General features: G+C 40.3%; 1 protein-coding gene across 1 annotated transcript in view; it reads left to right on the forward strand.

The window, feature by feature from the left end:
* Positions 1-19,530, forward strand: part of LOC128701396 (protein Star-like) — a 90,091-nt gene that overhangs the window by 40,165 nt on the left and 30,396 nt on the right. Inside the window, exon 3 of the mRNA XM_070100468.1 lies at positions 5,245-5,453. Within this exon, the coding sequence (XP_069956569.1) occupies positions 5,245-5,453 (209 nt within the window). The remainder of the gene's footprint in view (positions 1-5,244; positions 5,454-19,530) is intronic.

Genomic DNA, 19,530 nt, shown 5'->3' on the forward strand with positions numbered 1-19,530 from the left:
TTACTTAGGTGGGCTGAACTAGAATGACCTGACTAAGGGTCAGGTAGGTGGTGATGGTTGCCGATATGGCGCTTTCCAGGGCATAGTTCTAGCTGCTCAGTCAAATTATGTTCCAAATAGGGAAATCAGATCAAACAAAAATGATCCTAAATGGATGAACAATAGATTAAAATATCTCATTGGTCAAAGGAAAGGCATATATAGGCAAATCAAAAGAGGAGAGGGGCAATTAAGAAATCGATATATTCAGTTAAAGAGATAAATAAAAATGGGAATTAGAAAAACAAAAAGAGATTATGAGGTTAAAGTTGCAAGAGAATCGAAGACTAACCCAAAAGGATTCTTTCAGGTATACAGAAGTAAGATCAGGGACAAGATAGGCCCACTCAAAAGTTTCTCGGGTCAGCTCACTGACAGTGATAAGGAAATGTGCAGAATTTTTTACACATACTTCCTCTCAGTTTTCACACAGGAAGATACCAGCGATATTCCAGAAATGATAAATTATGTAGAACAGGATGATAAACTATGCACGATTAGAGTCACAAGTGACATGGTCCTTAGGAAAATAGATAAATTAAAACCTAACAAATCCCCAGGCCCTGATGAACTGTATGCAAGGGTTCTAAACGAATGTAAAGAGGAGCTTAGCAAACCTTTGGCTAATCTTTACAACATATCACTACAAACTGGCATGGTGCCAGATAAGTGGAAAATGGCAAATGTGATACCTATTTTCAAAGCAGATGACAGGTCCCAAGCTTCGAACTATAGACAAATAAGCCTAACCTCCAGAGTGGGAAAAGCATAAATTAATCAACGAATCTCAGCATGGTTTTACAAAGGGGCGTTCCTGCCTTACGAATTTATCAACTTTTTTCGCTAAGGTATTTGGAGGAGGTAGATCATGGTAATGAATATGATATTGTGTATATGGACTTCAGTAAGGCTTTTGACAGGGTCCCACATCAGAGACTATTGAGGAAATTAAGGCACGTGGAATAGGAGGAGAAATTTTTTCCTGGATAGAGGCACGGTTGACAAATTGGCAGCAGAGAGTTTGCATAAATGGGGCGAAATCAGAGTGGGGAAGCGTCACGAGCGGTGTTCCACAGGGGTCAGTGTTGGGCCCCCTGCTGTTCACAATCTACATAAACGACATAGATGAGGGCATAAAGAGCGACATCAGCAAGTTTGCCGATGACACCAAAATAGGCCGTCGAATTCATTCTGACGAGGACATTAGAGCACTCCAGGAAGATTTGAATAGACTGATGCAGTGGTCGGAGAAGTGGCAGATGCAGTTTAATATAGACAAATGCAAAGTTCTAAATGTTGGACAGGACAATAACCATGCCACATTTAAACTAAATAATGTAGATCTTAATATTACGGATTGCGAAAAAGATTTAGGAGTTCTGGTTAGCAATAATCTGAAACCAAGACAACAGTGCATAAGCGTTCGCAATAAAGCTAATCGAATCCTTGGCTTCATATCAAGAGGCATAAATAATAGGAGTCCTCAGGTTGTTCTTCAACTCTATACATCCTTGGTTAGGCCTCATTTAGATTATGCTGCACTGTTTTGGTCACCGTATTACAGAATGGATATAAATGCTCTGGAAAATGTACAAAGGATGACAAAGTTGATTCCATGTATCAGAAACCTTCCCTATGAGGATAGACTAAGGGCCCTGAATCTGCACTCTCTAGAAAGACGTAGAATTAGGGGGGATATGATTGAGGTGTATAAATGGAAGACAGGAATAAATAAAGGGGATGTAAATAGTGTGCTGAAAATATCTAGCCTAGATAGGACTCGCAGCAATGGTTTCAAGTTGGAAAAATTCAGATTCAGGAAGGATATAGGAAAGTACTGGTTTGGTAATAGAGTTGTGGATGAGTGGAACAAACTCCCAAGTACAGTTATAGAGGCCAGAACGTTGTGTAGCTTTAAAAATAGGTTGGATAAATACATGAGTGGATGTGGGTGGGTTTGAGTTGGACCTGATAGCTTATGCTACCAGGTCGGTTGCCTGTTCCTCCCTTAAGTCAATGTGACCTGACCTGACTAGGTTGGGTGCATTGGCTTAAACCGGTAGGAGACTTGGACCTGCCTCGCATGGGCCTGTAGGCCTGCTGCAGTGTTCCTTCGTTCTTATATTCTTATGTTCTTAATAACAACACTGCGCTAGCCAAGGATTCGAACCCATGTTGTACTGGCCTGCCTCATGGTAAGCGAGAACCACATGACGCTTTAAACCACAGGACCACCCAACCCTGCAAAAATGGCGCAGCCAGCACAGAGCTAGCTGTTGGGCCGCCATCAGAGGGCATACGGAGGTGTGGGAGCTTCTAAGCTAATTTCAGCATTTATATATTATTGTAACCACAAACGAGTGATATTGATCAATAACAACACTGCGCTAGCCAAGGATGTTATTGATCAATACCACTCGTTCGTGGTTACAATAATATATAAATACTGCTCGTGAGGCTAGTACATCAAACAGGGATGAGAATGAAATTAGCTTAGAAGCTCCCACACCTCCGTATGCCCTCGGATGGTGGCCCAATAGCTAACTGGGTGCTGGCTGCGCCATTCTTGTAGGGTTGGGTGGTCCTGTAGTTTAAAGCGTCATGTGGTTCTCGCTTACCATGAGGCAGGCCAGTACAACATGGGTTCGAATCCTTGGCTAGCGCAGTGTTGTTATTGATCAATACCACTCTTTCATGGTTACAATTATATATATATATATATATATATATATATATATATATATATATATATATATATATATATATATATATATATATATATATATATATATATATATATATATATATATATATATATACATATATATGTCGTGCGGAATATGTAAAACTGGTCAATTAGCAAGAACTCATTTAAAATTAAGTCATTTCTGAAATTTTCTCTTATACGTTTAAAGATATATGTTTTTCATTAATGTTGATGTAAAAATTTATAATTTTGCACTAAAAGAATCTTAGAAAACTTACCTAACCTTATTATAACAAGAACAATTTATTTTAACCTAACCCAACTAAATATATTTTAGATTTGTTTACAATAATTTAATACTAAACAAACACAGCGAAATATATTTTTTTCGTTAGGTTCAGAATGATTTTGGCGAAATTATTACATACACAAATTTTCACTTGTCCTATATGGCAAGATGAGCGTTGCTATTTAAGCCAAGATCGCAAGTTCTGCCTATTCGGCACGACATATATATATTTATATATATATATATATATATATATATATATATATATATATATATATATATATATATATATATATATATATATATATATATATATATATATATATATATATACATATATATATATATATCAATGCTCATATATGGGTATGAAGCATGGGTGGTGAATGCTGCAGCGAGAAGAGAAGGTTAGAGGCAGTGGAGATGTCGTGTCTGAAGACAATGTGTAGTGTAAATATACTGCAGAGAATCCGTAGTCTTGAGATTAGAAGGAGGTGCAGGATTACCAAAACTATTATGCAGAAAGCTGAGGAGGAGTTACTGAGATGGTTAGGGAATGTAGAGAGAATGGAACTAAATAGAATGACTTGGTGAGTGTATAAATCTGTAGTGGAGGGAAGGCAGGTAGGGGTCGGCGTAGGAAATGTTGGACGGAGGGGGCGAGGTGTGCGAGGGGCTTGGACTTCCAGCAGGCGTGCGTGAGCGTGTTAGAAACGTGCTGTTGGAGTGTGAGCAAGGTAAAATTTATGAAGGAATTCTGGGAAACCGGCAGGCTGGACCTGAGTTCTTGAGATGGGAAGTGCAGTATCTGCACTTTGAAGGAGGGGTGTTAAGTTATATAACTGTAGTGTAAGCACGCCTCTGGAAAGACAGTGATAGAGTGAATGATGATGAAAGTTTTTCTTTTAGTTGGGGGGTGGGGGGTGGCCTCCCTACCTTGGTGGGAAACGGCCGATGTGATAATATAAACTAATCAAAAAATATATGTCGTGCCGAATAGATAAAACTTGCTAATTTGGCTTAAATAGTAATGCTCTTCTTGCCGAATAAGGAAGCGAAAATTTCTGTATGCAATAATTTAGCAAAAAATTCATTCTGAACCTAACGAAAAACAATCATTTCATTGTGTTTATTATTAAATGATTGTAAACTTATCTGAAATATATTTAGTTGGATTAGGCTAAATTAAACTGCACTTATAATAAAGTTAGGTGAGTTTTCTAAGGTTCTTTTGGTACAAAATTATTAATTTTTACATTAACATAAATGAAAACAATGTATCTTTAAACGTATAAGAGAAATTTTTGAAAGGATTTAATTTTAAATGAGTTCTTGCTAATTGACCAATTTTACGTATTCGGCACGACATTATATATTATATATATGACATGGGAGGGCTTCTCGTACTGAGGCAAGTTGACCCTAAAAAGAAACACTTTCACCATAATTCACACTATCACTGTTTTACCATTGGCGTACAGATACAAAAATTCAGACGTCATTCTAAACAGAAAAACACCTCAACCTTTAGAGTGCAGGCACTGTATTTACCACCTCCAAGGTTCGAGTCCGGCTAACTGGTTTCCCTGAATCTCTTCACAAAATTTTACCTTGGTCACACTCCAACAGCGCGTCTAGTCCCAAAAAGCATTTTTTCCACTCATATCTAACATGCTCACTCATGTCTCGTACATATATTCCAACCAATTGCACACAAAACCTCCTTTACCCCCTCTCTCCATCTCTTCCTAGGATGACCTCCCTACCCTGCCTTCCCTCCACAAGAGATTTATACATCCTCAAAGTCATCTTATATTGCTCCATCCTTTTCAAATAGCCAAACCTCTTCAATAATCCCTCATCAGCTCTCTGAATAATTCTTTAAGTAATTCTACACCTCCTCATAATGTCCAAACTACGAATTCTCTGCATAATATTTACGACACACATTGCCCTCAAATACGACATCTCAGTTACCTGCAGTCTCCTTTTTCCATGCAACATTTACAATCCCTATCTCATACCTACATAGTAGTGCTGATACCATTATCCTCTTTTGCATTCCTCTCTTTGCCTCCATGGATAACATTTTTTTGTCCCCAAAGATACCTTATGTTATATAAAAGGAGTTTTAGTGTTAGTTCATTATTCATTAATTTAATTAATGGAGATATCAAAGTGTTAATACTAGTATTACATTTGTTCACAGAAGACAGAGCAAGTGTGGCCCAGCAGCGAACATTGACTGAGAAGACGTTCCAAGGTCTCGACCAGGATGATCCAGCACTGGTCACTTACATCAAACATCTCATTAATTCACCCACAAATAAACCCTATAATCTTTCAGAGCCTCAAAAAATACATTTCTCCCAGTTCGGTCAATCTTCTTACGCCGATACAAGCATTTTAAATGGCATGGTACGAACCTTAGATAAAATACTGAATTGGACTAGAATCACAGAACTGTAAAAGAAAATGACTTAAGGTCAGCTAATCTCAGGTTATAACTGTTCAAGTTGTATTATTCCTCTTTATTAATTACATTTATTATAAACTAATATACATTTAGATTCACCTACTAAATTTTCATCAGTGACAATAGATGTCAGGTTCTTTATTAATAGGAATATTTAATATTATTAAATTAGTACTTGTGAAAGAATGTTCAAAAGTCCATGGTGTTTGTCCATGACTCAAGAAATCGTAATGACACGATTGCTAACAAACCATTACGATTTTGTGTCATGTTGACGGCTTTGAGGGAACTTGAGCCAGAGTTCGTCACGGCCACGCTAGCTGGAGACTCGTCTGTAAACACTTGCATTCGTGGTCACAGTGGTGCCTATGCTAACCTTCCTATGGTGTAGAAATCTACCTAGTTGGATGAATCTTATCGTAGCCAGCTGGTCCAGTAGCTAACGCGACGGTCTGGAGTTTTGAGACTCTGATCGCGGGTTCTAACCCCACCCGTGGTATGGTTTGCGTTTGACCATGTCTGGTAGTTAATCGATTGTTTAAGCAGACTACGTCCACTTAATTGATACGTTCAGTTTACAGGAATTTTTTGGGAATTCGGACATACTCTACCCTTATTAGTCCATTTCATTGGACTTTTTACTGTATAAAAGCTCGTGTTCTATCAGTATGACCAATAAGTGTAGAAACGCCCCTTTTCTTCTTGAAATGCATTACGTGTTGAGTGCTACAGTGTGTGTGTGTGTGTGTGTGTGTGTGTGTGTGTGTGTGTGTGTGTGTGTGTGTGTGTGTGTGTGTGTGTGTGTGTGTGTGTGTGTGTGTGCAAAACACATGTTAAGGCACATTGTACAAGCACTGCAGCACTTGGCAACCCTTGCTGCTGCCAAGCGCTGCTGGTGGTGTGTGACAGGGGAGTTCTGAGTTCGTCTATGAACAATAGAAGGTTATGCTGATTTATATGTGCACGGAGTGAACACCCTCACTTGTCTTTCTAGTGCACAAGTGCAAGCCATGTTAGTGTTACAAGTTTGGAGCAAAAGTGATCTGCACCACAAAGTCTGGATAATTGAATGACGTTGAGACTGGCACCAGGCGTCCTCTCGTGGCCACCTGTCTGTGACCACACGCAAGGATTAATGACAGCATTGGTGCAGAATTGAATCAGGTTACACTCTAGTCGAGAACAGAAATACCATGAAAAAATGACTTGTTACGAAGAGATGAAGGATCACAACGTGCAAGAACAATTTTTTCCAGAGGCACCAAAACAGTCAAGAAATATGAGTGATTCCAATCAGGAGCATCACAGCACCCAGGTGCTGATTCTCGTTTTAAATCCAGGCAGCAGGATTACATGCTGCTTAATAAGGAAGCTCTCGGAAGCACATACATAACAGGGATAATTGTAGAGAAACCTTCCTTATCTGTTACTGAAAACAGAACTAACATCAACGTCTTTGGAGTTGATTTATACCAAGATCCAAGGTTACTAGAACACGATGAATGGATCATTAATCCCTTGAGACTAAACGGAAAGGAAGCAGTTATAGCCTATTGAATTTGAAACAACGACCCTCTATTAACTTTGAACATAACTAGGACTTATCACACTCTCAGAGTGGGTATCTAGGACTCTCTTCTACCTAAATGTTGTGTCAGCAATATGGACAGGTATTGACTGGGTGTAACCCCCAGGAGAAGTGAGGTTTCTGCAGATGCCCACACCAGACGAAAGTTTGTTAAGGAGAAAAATGCTAATTCCAGCCAAGGAGTCAGTGCGTGTGGTGTGGCACTCTGGGTGCTAGGTGTGTCGCCTTGAAAATGACAACAGCAGCTGTAGTGGCAACAACAACAGAAGAAGTAGCAGCAGCAACAACAGTAGGCTCCTGGCCAACACTGACAGAGTTGCCAGCCTACGCTAAAGGACGTAATCACTTGCTGTTCTTATTGCTGTTGTGACTCACGAAATCACAATGAAATGACTGCAAATAAACCACTGTACGGGTAAGGATTGAACTCACGGCTAGTGAGTCGTAAAACTCCAGACCGGTGCATTAGCCACTGAGCCAGCTTTCTACAATAAGATAAATCAAACTAGGTATATATACATATATATATATATATATATATATATATATATATATATATATATATATATATATATATATATATATATATATATATATATATATATATATATATATATATATATATATATATATATATATACATACATACATACATATATATATATATATATATATATATATATATATATATATATATATATATATATATATATATATATATATATATATATATATATATATATATATATATATATATATATATATATATATATATATATATATATATATATATATATATATATATATATATATATATATATATATATATATATATATATATATAAGTAGTACTGAAGGCGGCTCAGTGGCTCATTCTACAGAGTGGCTCATTCCTGAGTGGCTCCTCCTGAAAAGGGTTGCGGCTGAGTGGCTCATTCTACAGAGAGGCTCATTCCTGAGTGGCTCCCTTTCACACCTATATGCTAATGACCTTGACCTCACCCTCGAGACCACCTCACCCTCGAGACCACCTCACCCTCGACACCACCTCGCCCTCGAGACCACCTCACCCTTTTCAGGAGGAGCCACTCAGGAATGAGCCACTCTGTAGAATGAGCCACTGAGCCACCTTCAGTACTACTTATATATATATATATATATATATATATATATATATATATATATATATATATATATATATATATATATATATATATATATGTTAATGAGGGGTGTTAATGTTGCAGTTTAAAAACTGTAGTGTAAAGCACCCTTCTGGCAAGACAGTGATGGAGTGAATGATGGTGAAAGTTTTTCTTTTTCGGGCCACCCTGCCTTGGTGGGAATCGGCCAGTGTGATAATAAGATAATAATAAATAAAATATATATGTCGTGCCGAATATGTAAAACTGGTCAATTAGCAAGAACTCTTTTAAAATTAAGTCCTTTTTAAATTTTCTTTTATACCTGGAGTTTACCTGGAGAGAGTTCCGAGGGTCAACGCCCCCGCGGCCCAGTCTGTGACCAGGCTTCCTAGTGGATCTGAGCCTGATCAACCAGGTTGTTACTGCTGGCTGCACGCAATCCAACGTACGAGCCACATCCCGGCTGGTCAGGTACCGACTTTAGGTGCTAGTCCAGTGCCAGCTTGAAGACTGCCAGGGGTCTATTGGTAATCCCCATTATGTATGCTGGGAGGCAGTTGAACAGTCTCGGGCCCCTGACACTTATTGTATTGTCTCTTACGTGCTAGTGACACCCCTGCTTTTCATTGGGGGGATGTTGCATCGTCTGCCAAGTCTTTTGCTTTCATTGTGAGTGATTTTCGTGTGTAAGTTCGGTACTAGTCCCTCTAGGATATTCCAGGTGTATATAATCATGTATCTCTCCCGCCTGCATTCCAGGGAATACAGGTTCAGGAACTTCAAGCACTCCCAGTAATTGAGGTGTTTTATCTCCGTTATGCGCACCGTGAAGGTTCTCTGTACATTTTCTAGGTCAGCAATTTCACCTGCCTTGAAAGGTGCTGTTAGTGTGCAGCAATATTCCAGCCTAGATAGAACAAGCGACCTGAAGAGTGTCATCATGGGCTTGGCATCCCTAGTTTTGAAGGTTCTCATTATCCATCCTGTCATTTTTCTAGCAGCTGCAATTGAAGGTGAGATCCTCCGACATGACCACTCCCAGGTCTTTGACGTTGGTTTTTCGCTCTATTTTGTGGCCGGAATTTGTTTTGTACTCTGATGAAGTTTTAATTTCCTCGTGTTTACCATATCGGAGTAATTGAAATTTCTCATCGTTGAACTTCATATTGTTTTCTGCAGCCCATTGAAAGATTTGGGTGATGTCCGCCTGGAGCCTTGCAGTGTCTGCAATGGAAGACACTGTCATGCAGATTCGGGTGTCATCTGCAAAGGAAGACACGGTGCTGTGGCTGACATCATTGTCTATGTCAGATATGAGGATGAGAAACAAGATGGGAGCGAGTACTGTGCCTTGTGGAACAGAGCTTTTCACCGTAGCCGCCTCGGACTTTACTCTGTTGACTACTACTCTTTGTGCTCTGTTTGTGAGGAAATTATAGATCCATCTACCAACTTTTCCTGTTATTCCTTTAGCACGCATTTTGTGCGCTATTACGCCATGGTCACACTTGTCGAAGGCTTTTGCAAAGACAGACAGGAGCGACCTGCTCTAAACCCATGTTGCCCTGGGTTGTGTAGCTGATGGGTTTCTAGATGGGTGGCGATCTTGCTTCTTAGGATCCTTTCAAAAATTTTTATGATATGGGATGTTAGTGCTATCGGTCTGTAGTTCTTTGCTATTGCTTTACTGCCCCCTTCGTGGAGTGGGGCTATGTCTGTTGATTTTAGTAACTGTGGGATGACCCCAATGTCCATGCTCCCTCTCCATAGGATGGTAAAAGCTTGCAGTTCTTGATGAACACGGAGTTCCATGAGTCTGGCCCTGGGGCAGAGTGCATGGGCATGTCATTCATCGCCTGTTCGAAGTCATTTGGCGTCAGGATAACATCAGATAGGCTTGTGTTAGCCAAATTCTGTGGCTTTCTCATAAAAAAAATCATTTTGATCTTCGACTCTCAGTCTGGTTAGCGGCTTGCTAAAAACTGAGTCACATTGGGACTTGAGTAGCTCACTAATTTCCTTGCTGTCATCTGTGTAGGACCTATCTTGTTTAACATGACTCACGAAATCGTAATGACACGATTGCAAACAAACCATACCCCGGCCGGGATTGAACCCGCGGTCAGAGAGTCCCAAAACTCCAGCCCGTCGCGTTAGCCACTAGACCAGCTAGCCACAATAAGATTCGTCCAACTAGGTATATTTCTACACCATAGGAAGGTTAGCACAGGCACCACTGTCACCACAAATGCAAGTTTTACAGACGAATCTCCAGTTAGCGTGGCCGTGACGAACTCTAGCTCAAGTCCCTTCACTGCCGTCAACATGACGGCAGTGTAGAAATATACCTAGTTGGACGAATCTTATTGTGGCTAGCTGGTCTAATGGCTAACGCGAACGGGCTGGAGTTTTGAGATTCTCTGACCGCGGGTTCAATCCCGGCCGGGGTATGGTTTGTTGGATGTTGTTGTCAACTTTGATTTGGCATAAGAAAAAAAATACTTTGAGTTTCTTTCGATTTCATTTATGGCTTTTAGTTCTTCCCGCAATTCCTGACTCCTATAAGATTCCTTTAGCTTAAGTTCGATGTTTGCTATTTCTCTGACCAGTGTCTCCCTACGCATTTCAGATATATTGGCCTCTTTTAGCCGCTCTGTTATTCTTTTCCGTCGCCTGTAAAGGGAGCGCCTGTCTCTTTCTAATTTACATCTACTACTTTTTCTTCAAGGAATAAGCCTTGAGCATACATCGAGTGCCACAGAGTTAATCTGGTCTGGGCATAAGTTGGTGTCTGTGTTGCTTAGTATATCTTCCCAGCTTATATCGGTTAGGACTTGGTTTACTTGGTCCCACTTTATGTTCTTGTTAATGAAGTTGAATTTGGTGAATGCTCCCTCGTGACTAATCTCATTATGTCGGTCTGGGGCTCCGCGCATACATGTCTGAACCTCAGTTATGTTGTGATCTGAGTATATTGTATATTGTTTTTGATATGGTGACATTTCGTATCAGATCATCATTGTTAGTGAAGATGAGGTCCAGTGTATTCTCCAGTCTAGTAGGGTCTATTATTTGCTGGTTTAAGTTGAATTTTGTGCAGAGATTTAAAAGCTCGTGTGTGTGTGAGTTTTCGTCAGAGCTGCCTCCTGGTGTTATACGTTTAAAGATATATTTTTTCATTAATGTTAATGTAAAAACTTTTAATTTTGCACCAAAAGAATCTTAGAAAACTTACCTAACCTTATTATAACAAGCGCTATTTATTTTAGCCTAACCCAACTAAATATATTTTAAATACGTTTACAATAATTTAATACTAAACAAACACAATTAAATATATTTTTTTCGTTAGGTTAAGAATGATTTTTGCGGAATTATTGCATACACAAATTTTCACATGTCCTATATGGCAAGAAGAGCGTTGCTATTTAAGCCAAGATCGCAAGTTTTACATATTCGGCACGGCATATATATATATATATATATATATATATATAGAGAGAGAGAGAGAGAGAGAGAGCATGCATAGTTCCTTTGTATAAAGGCAAAGGGGACAGAAGAGAGTGCAAAAATTATAGGGGGATAAGTCTGTTGATTATACCTGGTAAAGTGTATGGTAGTTATTATTGAAAGAATTAAGAGTAAGACGGAGAATTGGATAGCAGATGAACAAGGAGGCTTTAGGAAAGGTAGGGGGTGTGTGGACCAGGTGTTTACAGTGAAACATATTATTTTTTTTTTTTATTATCACACCGGCCGATTCCCACCAAGGCAGGGTGGCCCGAAAAAGAAAAACTTTCACCATCATTCACTCCATCACTGTCTTGCCAGAAGGGTGCTTTACACTACAGTTTTTAAACTGCAACATTAACACCCCTCCTTCAGAGTGCAGGCACTGTACTTCCCATCTCCAGGACTCAAGTCCGGCCTGCCGGTTTCCCTGAATCCCTTCATAAATGTTACTTTGCTCACACTCCAACAGCACGTCAAGTATTAAAAACCATTTGTCTCCATTCACTCCTATCAAACACGCTCACGCATGCCTGCTGGAAGTCCAAGCCCCTCGCACACAAAACCTCCTTTACCCCCTCCCTCCAACCCTTCCTAGGCCGACCCCTACCCCGCCTTCCTTCCACTACAGACTGATACACTCTTGAAGTCATTCTGTTTCGCTCCATTCTCTCTACATGTCCGAACCACCTCAACAACCCTTCCTCAGCCCTCTGGACAACAGTTTTGGTAATCCCGCACCTCCTCCTAACTTCCAAACTACGAATTCTCTGCATTATATTCACACCACACATTGCCCTCAGACATGACATCTCCACTGCCTCCAGCCTTCTCCTCGCTGCAACATTCATCACCCACGCTTCACACCCATATAAGAGCGTTGGTAAAACTATACTCTCATACATTCCCCTCTTTGCCTCCAAGGACAAAGTTCTTTGTCTCCACAGACTCCTAAGTGCACCACTCACTCTTTTTCCCTCATCAATTCTATGATTCACCTCATCTTTCATAGACCCATCCGCTGACACGTCCACTCCCAAATATCTGAATACGTTCACCTCCTCCATACTCTCTCCCTCCAATCTGATATTCAATCTTTCATCACCTAATCTTTTTGTTATCCTCATAACCTTACTCTTTCCTGTATTCACCTTTAATTTTCTTCTTTTGCACACCCTACCAAATTCATCCACCAATCTCTGCAACTTCTCTTCAGAATCTCCCAAGAGCACAGTGTCATCAGCAAAGAGCAGCTGTGACAACTCCCACTTTGTGTGTGATTCTTTATCTTTTAACTCCACGCCTCTTGCCAAGACCCTCGCATTTACTTCTCTTACAACCCCATCTATAAATATATTAAACAACCACGGTGACATCACACATCCTTGTCTAAGGCCTACTTTTACTGGGAAAAAATTTCCCTCTTTCCTACATACTCTAACTTGAGCCTCACTATCCTCGTAAAAACTCTTCACTGCTTTCAGTAACCTACCTCCTACACCATACACTTGCAACATCTGCCACATATTAGTGAACAGTATTTAGATAAGGCTAAAGAGGTCTTTGTGGCATTTATGGATTTGGAAAAGGCATATGACAGGGTGGATAGGGGGGCAATGTGGCAGATGTTGCAGGTGTATGGTGTAGGAGGTAGGTTACTGAAAGCAGTGAAGAGTTTTTACGAGGATAGTGAGGCTCAAGTTAGAGTATGTATGAAAGAGGGAAATTATTTCCCAGTAAAAGTAGGCCTTAGACAAGGATGTGTGATATCACCGTGGTTGTTTAATATATTTATAGATGGGGTTGTAAGAGAAGTAAATGCGAGGGTCTTGACAAGAGGCGTGGAGTTAAAAGATAAAGAATCACACATAAAGTGGGAGTTGTTGATGACACTATGCTCTTGGGAGATTCTGAAGAGAAGTTGCAGAGATTGGTGGATGAATTTGGTAGGGTGTGCAAAAGAAGAAAATTAAAAGTGAATACAGGAAAGAGTAAGGTTATGAGGATAACAAAAAGATTAGGTGATGAAAGATTGGATATCAGATTGAAGGGAGAGAGTATGGAGGAGGTGAATGTATTCAGATATTTGGGAGTGGACGTGTCAGCAGATGGGTCTATGAAGGATGAGGTGAATCATAGAATTGATGAGGGGAAAAGGGCGAGTGGTGCACTTAGGAATCTGTGGAGACTTTGTCCTTGGAGGCAAAGAGGGGAATGTATGAGAGTATAGTTTTACCAACGCTCTTATATGGGTGTGAAGCATGGGTGATGAATGTTGCAGCGAGGAGAAGGCTGGAGGCAGTGGAGATGTCATGTCTGAGGGCAATGTGTGGTGTGAATATAATGCAGAGAATTCGTAGTTTGGAAGTTAGGAGGAGGTGCGGGATTACCAAAACTGTTGTCCAGAGGGCTGAGGAAGGGTTGTTGAGGTGGTTCGGACATGTAGAGAGAATGGAGCGAAACAGAATGACTTCAAGAGTGTATCAGTCTGTAGTGGAAGGAAGGCGGGGTAGGGGTCGGCCTAGGAAAGGTTGGAGGGAGGGGGTAAAGGAGGTTTTGTGTGCGAGGGGCTTGGACTTCCAGCAGGCGTATGTGAGCGTGTTTGATAGGAGTGAATGGAGACAAATGGTTTTTAATACTTGACGTGCTGTTGGAGTGTGAGCAAAGTAACATTTATGAAGGGATTCAGGAAAACTGGCTGACCTGACTTGAGTCCTGGAGATGGGAAGTACAGTGCCTGCACTCTGAAGGAGGGGTGTTAATGTTGCAGTTTAAAAATTGTAGTGTAAAGCACCCTTCTGGCAAGACAGTGATGGAGTGAATGATGGTGAAAGTGAGATAATAAAATAAATAAATATATATATATGTATATATATATATATATATATATATATATATATATATATATCTATATATATATATATATATATATATATATATATATATATATATATATATATATATATATATATATATATATATATATAATATATAATATACAGTACACAGTCGTTTAACAAGGTTTTGTCTTGCACGTTTTGGTTATAGCACGATCGAAGAATTGCGGCATATTTTTGTTTAACACTTCGTAAAATTAGGTTAACACGGTTGCGGTAGGGGAATAATTTTGAGCTCGCGGTCGCCCACCGGGCGGGATGGTCTGTGGGTTATACCATTGAGTCAAGTCAGTTAGTAAATTGGTCAAGTCAGTCAGTAAGCCAGTCAGTAAGTCAAGTCAGTCAGTAAGACAAGTCAGTCAGTAAATCAGTCAAGTCAGCCAGTCAAGCCAGTCTGCTGGTTCTTTTTAATTGTATGAACTGTCACTTCATTAAAGCCACTCTTAAGCTTATCTTACTTGACTTGCTGACTGGCTTGACTGATTTACTGACTTGATTGATTTACTGACTTGACTGATTTACTAACTTGACAGACTTACTGACTTGACTGACTGACTGACTGACTGACTGACCGACTGATTCACTGACTTGATTGACTGACTGACTGACTTACTGACTTGACTGACTGACTTGACTGTCTAAATGACTTTGACCTACTGAATGACTAGAAATTAGACATTTTCACTGAAGGGGACCCTGAAACTGTGTCTAGAGCAGCTGATGCTTAACTGTCAGTTGTATAATGTACTGCAGGGTAAAATAAAACAAAAATCCATCACAGAATTTTTGCACACTCCAGTGCAACCATCGACTTCACTACCAGAACCTCTACCATCCACCTCAGTATGGCCACAGCATAACTCTCAACTCTCTTCACAATCATTGACCAACACCAGCACCCATAATTTAAGGTAAGAAATACTATTATTTCTGTTGCATTTGTAGTCTTAAGCAGTAAAAACAATATAATACATCACGACAATGAACTACAATTACATATTCCTTTTATTTTTGCAAGATCTCGTGGTCTAAAAAAAAGTTGTTTGGCTTTTTGGGGGCTCCCAGGAACGTAATCCTATTTTTCCCATAAGTTCTTCAGTTTGTCTTACACTGTTTTGTTTAACACGGCATTTTCAGGAACGTAACTACAGTGTTAAACGACGGTCTACTGTATATATATATATATATATATATATATATATATATATGTGGGGCGCAGTTGTGACGAAGACGACTTACTGGACTCGTGGGACAGAGAGGCAAGTGAAACCAGCCTGGCCAGTGAGAGAGATATGAATAAAGAAATTCCCACCCATACCACAGAAATACCGTATGGCAAAGGATGGCAGAAAGTATGATTTTCAGAATCCAAGGGAAGGTACAGTGTTTCCTTGGCATAGGTCACAGTGGTGCCTATGCTAACCTTCCTATGATATATATATATATATATATATATATATATATATATATATATATATATATATATATATATATATATATATATATATATATATATATATATACATATCATAGGAAGGTTAGCATAGGCACCACTGTGACCTATGCCAAGGAAACACTGTACCTTCCCTTGGATTCTGAAAATCATACTTTCTGCCATCCTTTGCCATACGGTATTTCTCTGGTATGGGTGGGAATTTCTTTATTCATATCTCTCTCACTGGCCAGGCTGGTTTCACTTGGCTCTCTGTCCCACGAGTCCAGTAAGTCGTCTTCGTCACAACTGCGCCCCACATTTCTCAGACCGAGTCCTGGGTTGTCTTTGGAACATCGTGTCCTCTTGCTGGAAGAAGCCGTACCCTTCTAAGAAACGATTATGTATAGTGACATGAGTCAGGTGGAGGGTCGTGTAGGTAGTAGTAGTGGTAGTATTGTGATGATCTCATCACAATACCACCACCAGATCTATCACATATACATCATTTAAGTGTTGTACTTAGGTACTTAAAAGATGGACAACCTACCGAACGCTTTTTTAACCTTTCTGGAAATGAAAAGCCAAACCGGTGAAGAATTTGCAAATCAGGTATTCCAGTATTTAAGTGAAGTTTGTAAGCTAAACTTTTGAAAATGTAATTGTCACTCTTACAACGCTGTTAACATGTCTGCAAGTTACAAGAGAATGCAGCAAAAAAAATTAGAAAATAAAAGTTTGCTATATATATGCCCTTTGCAGCCAATTAAGTAAATCTGTTAGACCGAAGTACTGTTGACTGCTGCCAAGAAGCGGTTAATTTCTTCTCTATATATGGTAGACCGAAGTACTGTTGACTGCTGCCAAGAAGCCGTTAATTTCTTCTCTATATATGGTAGACCGAAGTACTGTTGACTGCTGCCAAGAAGCCGTTAATTTCTTCTCTATATATGGTAGACCGAAGTACTGTTGACTGCTGCCAAGAAGCCGTTAATTTCTTCTCTATATATGGTAGACCGAAGTACTGTTGACTGCTGCCAAGAAGCCGTTAATTTCTTCTCTATATATGGTAGACCGAAGTACTGTTGACTGCTGCCAAGAAGCCGTTAATTTCTTCTCTATACATGGTAGACCGAAGTACTGTTGACTGCTGCCAAGAAGCCATTAATTTCTTCTCTATATAGTGCACTTGTTCTATAATTTTTGTTCAGCCTCATCCAGCCTGTGGAAAATTCTTGAAGGTTGTACTGGAAATAAAAGTGTCTTAAAATCCCTCTCTGATACCAGATGAGAGGCACATGCTATGGTAACACTGATACCAGATGAGAGGCACATGATATGGCAACACTGATACCAGATGAGAGGCACATGATATGGCAAAACTGATACCAGATGAGAGGCATATGATACGGCAACACTGATACCAGATGAGAGGCACATGATATGGTAACACTGATACCAGATGAGAGGCACATGATATGGCAACACTGATACCAGATGAGAGGCACATATGGCAACACTGATACCAGATGAGAGGCATATGATATGGCAACACTGATACCAGATGAGAGGCACTTGATATGGTAAAACTGATACCAGATGAGAGGTACATGCTATGGCAACACTGATACCAGATGAGAGGCACTTGATATGGTAAAACTGATACCAGATGAGAGGTACATGCTATGGCAACACTGATATCAGATGAGAGGAACATGCTATGGTAAAACTGATACCAGATGAGAGGCACATGCTATGGCAACACTGATACAAGATGAGAGGAACATGCTATGGTAAAACTGATACCAGATGAGAGGCACATGCTATGGTAACACTGATACCAGATGAGAGGCGCATGCTATGGTAACACTGATACCAGATGAGAGGCACATGCTATGGTAACACTGATACCAGATTAGAGGCACATGCTATGGTAACACTGAAACCAGATGAGAGGCATATGCTATGGTAACACTGATACCAGAGAGGCACATGATATGGCAACACTGATACCAGATGAGAGGCGCATGATATGGCAACACTGATACCAGGTGAGAGGCGCATGATATGGCAACACTGATACCAGTGGAGAGGCACATGCTATGGTAACACTGATACCAGATGAGAGGCACATGTTATGGCAACACTGATACCAGATGAGAGGCACATGCTATGGTAACACTGATACCAGATGAGAGGCACATGCTATGGTAACACTGATACCAGATGAGAGGCACATGCTATGGTAACACTGATACCAGATGAGAGGCAAATGCTATGGCAACACTGATACCAGATGAGAGGCACATGCTATAGTAACACTGATACCAGAGGAGAGGAACATGATATGGCAACACTGATACCAGATGAGAAGCACATGATATGGTAACACTGATACCAGATGAGAGGTACATGATATGGCAACACTGATACCAGATGAGAGGCACATGCTATGGTAACACTGATACCAGATGAGAGGCACATGATATGGCAACACTGATACCAGATGAGAGGCGCATGATATGGCAACACTGATACCAGATGAGAGGCACATGCTATGGTAACACTGCTACCAGATGAGAGGCACATGCTATGGCAACACTGATACCAGATGAGAGGCACATGCTATGGTAACACTGATACCAGATGAGAGGCACATGCTATGGTAACACTGATACCAGATGAGAGGCGAATGCTATGGTAACACTGATACCAGATGAGAGGAACATGATATGGTAACACTGATACCAGATGAGAGGCACATGCTATGGTAACAATGATACCAGATGAGAGGCACATGCTATGGTAACACTGATACCAGATGAGAGGCACATGCTATGGTAACACTGATACCAGATGAGAGGCACATGCTATAGTAACACTGATACCAGAGGAGAGGAACATAATATGGTAACACTGATACCAGATGAGAGGCACATGATATGGTAACACTGATACCAGATGAGAGGCACATGATATGGCAACACTGATACCAGATGAAAGGTACATGATATGGCAACACTGATACCAGATGAGAGGCACATGCTATGGTAACACTGATACCAGATGAGAGGCACATGCTATGGTAACACTGATACGAGATGAGAGGCACATGATATGGCAACACTGATACCAAATGAGAGGCGCATATGGCAACACTGATACCAGATGAGAGGCGCATGATATGGCAACACTGATACCAGATGAGAGGCACATGCTATGGCAACACTGATACCAGATGAGAGGCACATGCTATGGTAACACTGATACCAGATGAGAGGCACATGCTATGGTAACACTGATACCAGATGAGAGGGACATGATATGGCAACACTAATACCAGATGAGAGGCACATGCTATGGTGACACTGATACCAGATGAGAAGCACATGATATGGCAACACTGATACCAGATGAGAGGCACATGCTATGGTAACACTGATACCA

Source organism: Cherax quadricarinatus, chromosome 72 (assembly GCF_038502225.1).
Source record: "Cherax quadricarinatus isolate ZL_2023a chromosome 72, ASM3850222v1, whole genome shotgun sequence".
In the NCBI taxonomy this organism is placed as follows: domain Eukaryota; kingdom Metazoa; phylum Arthropoda; class Malacostraca; order Decapoda; family Parastacidae; genus Cherax; species Cherax quadricarinatus.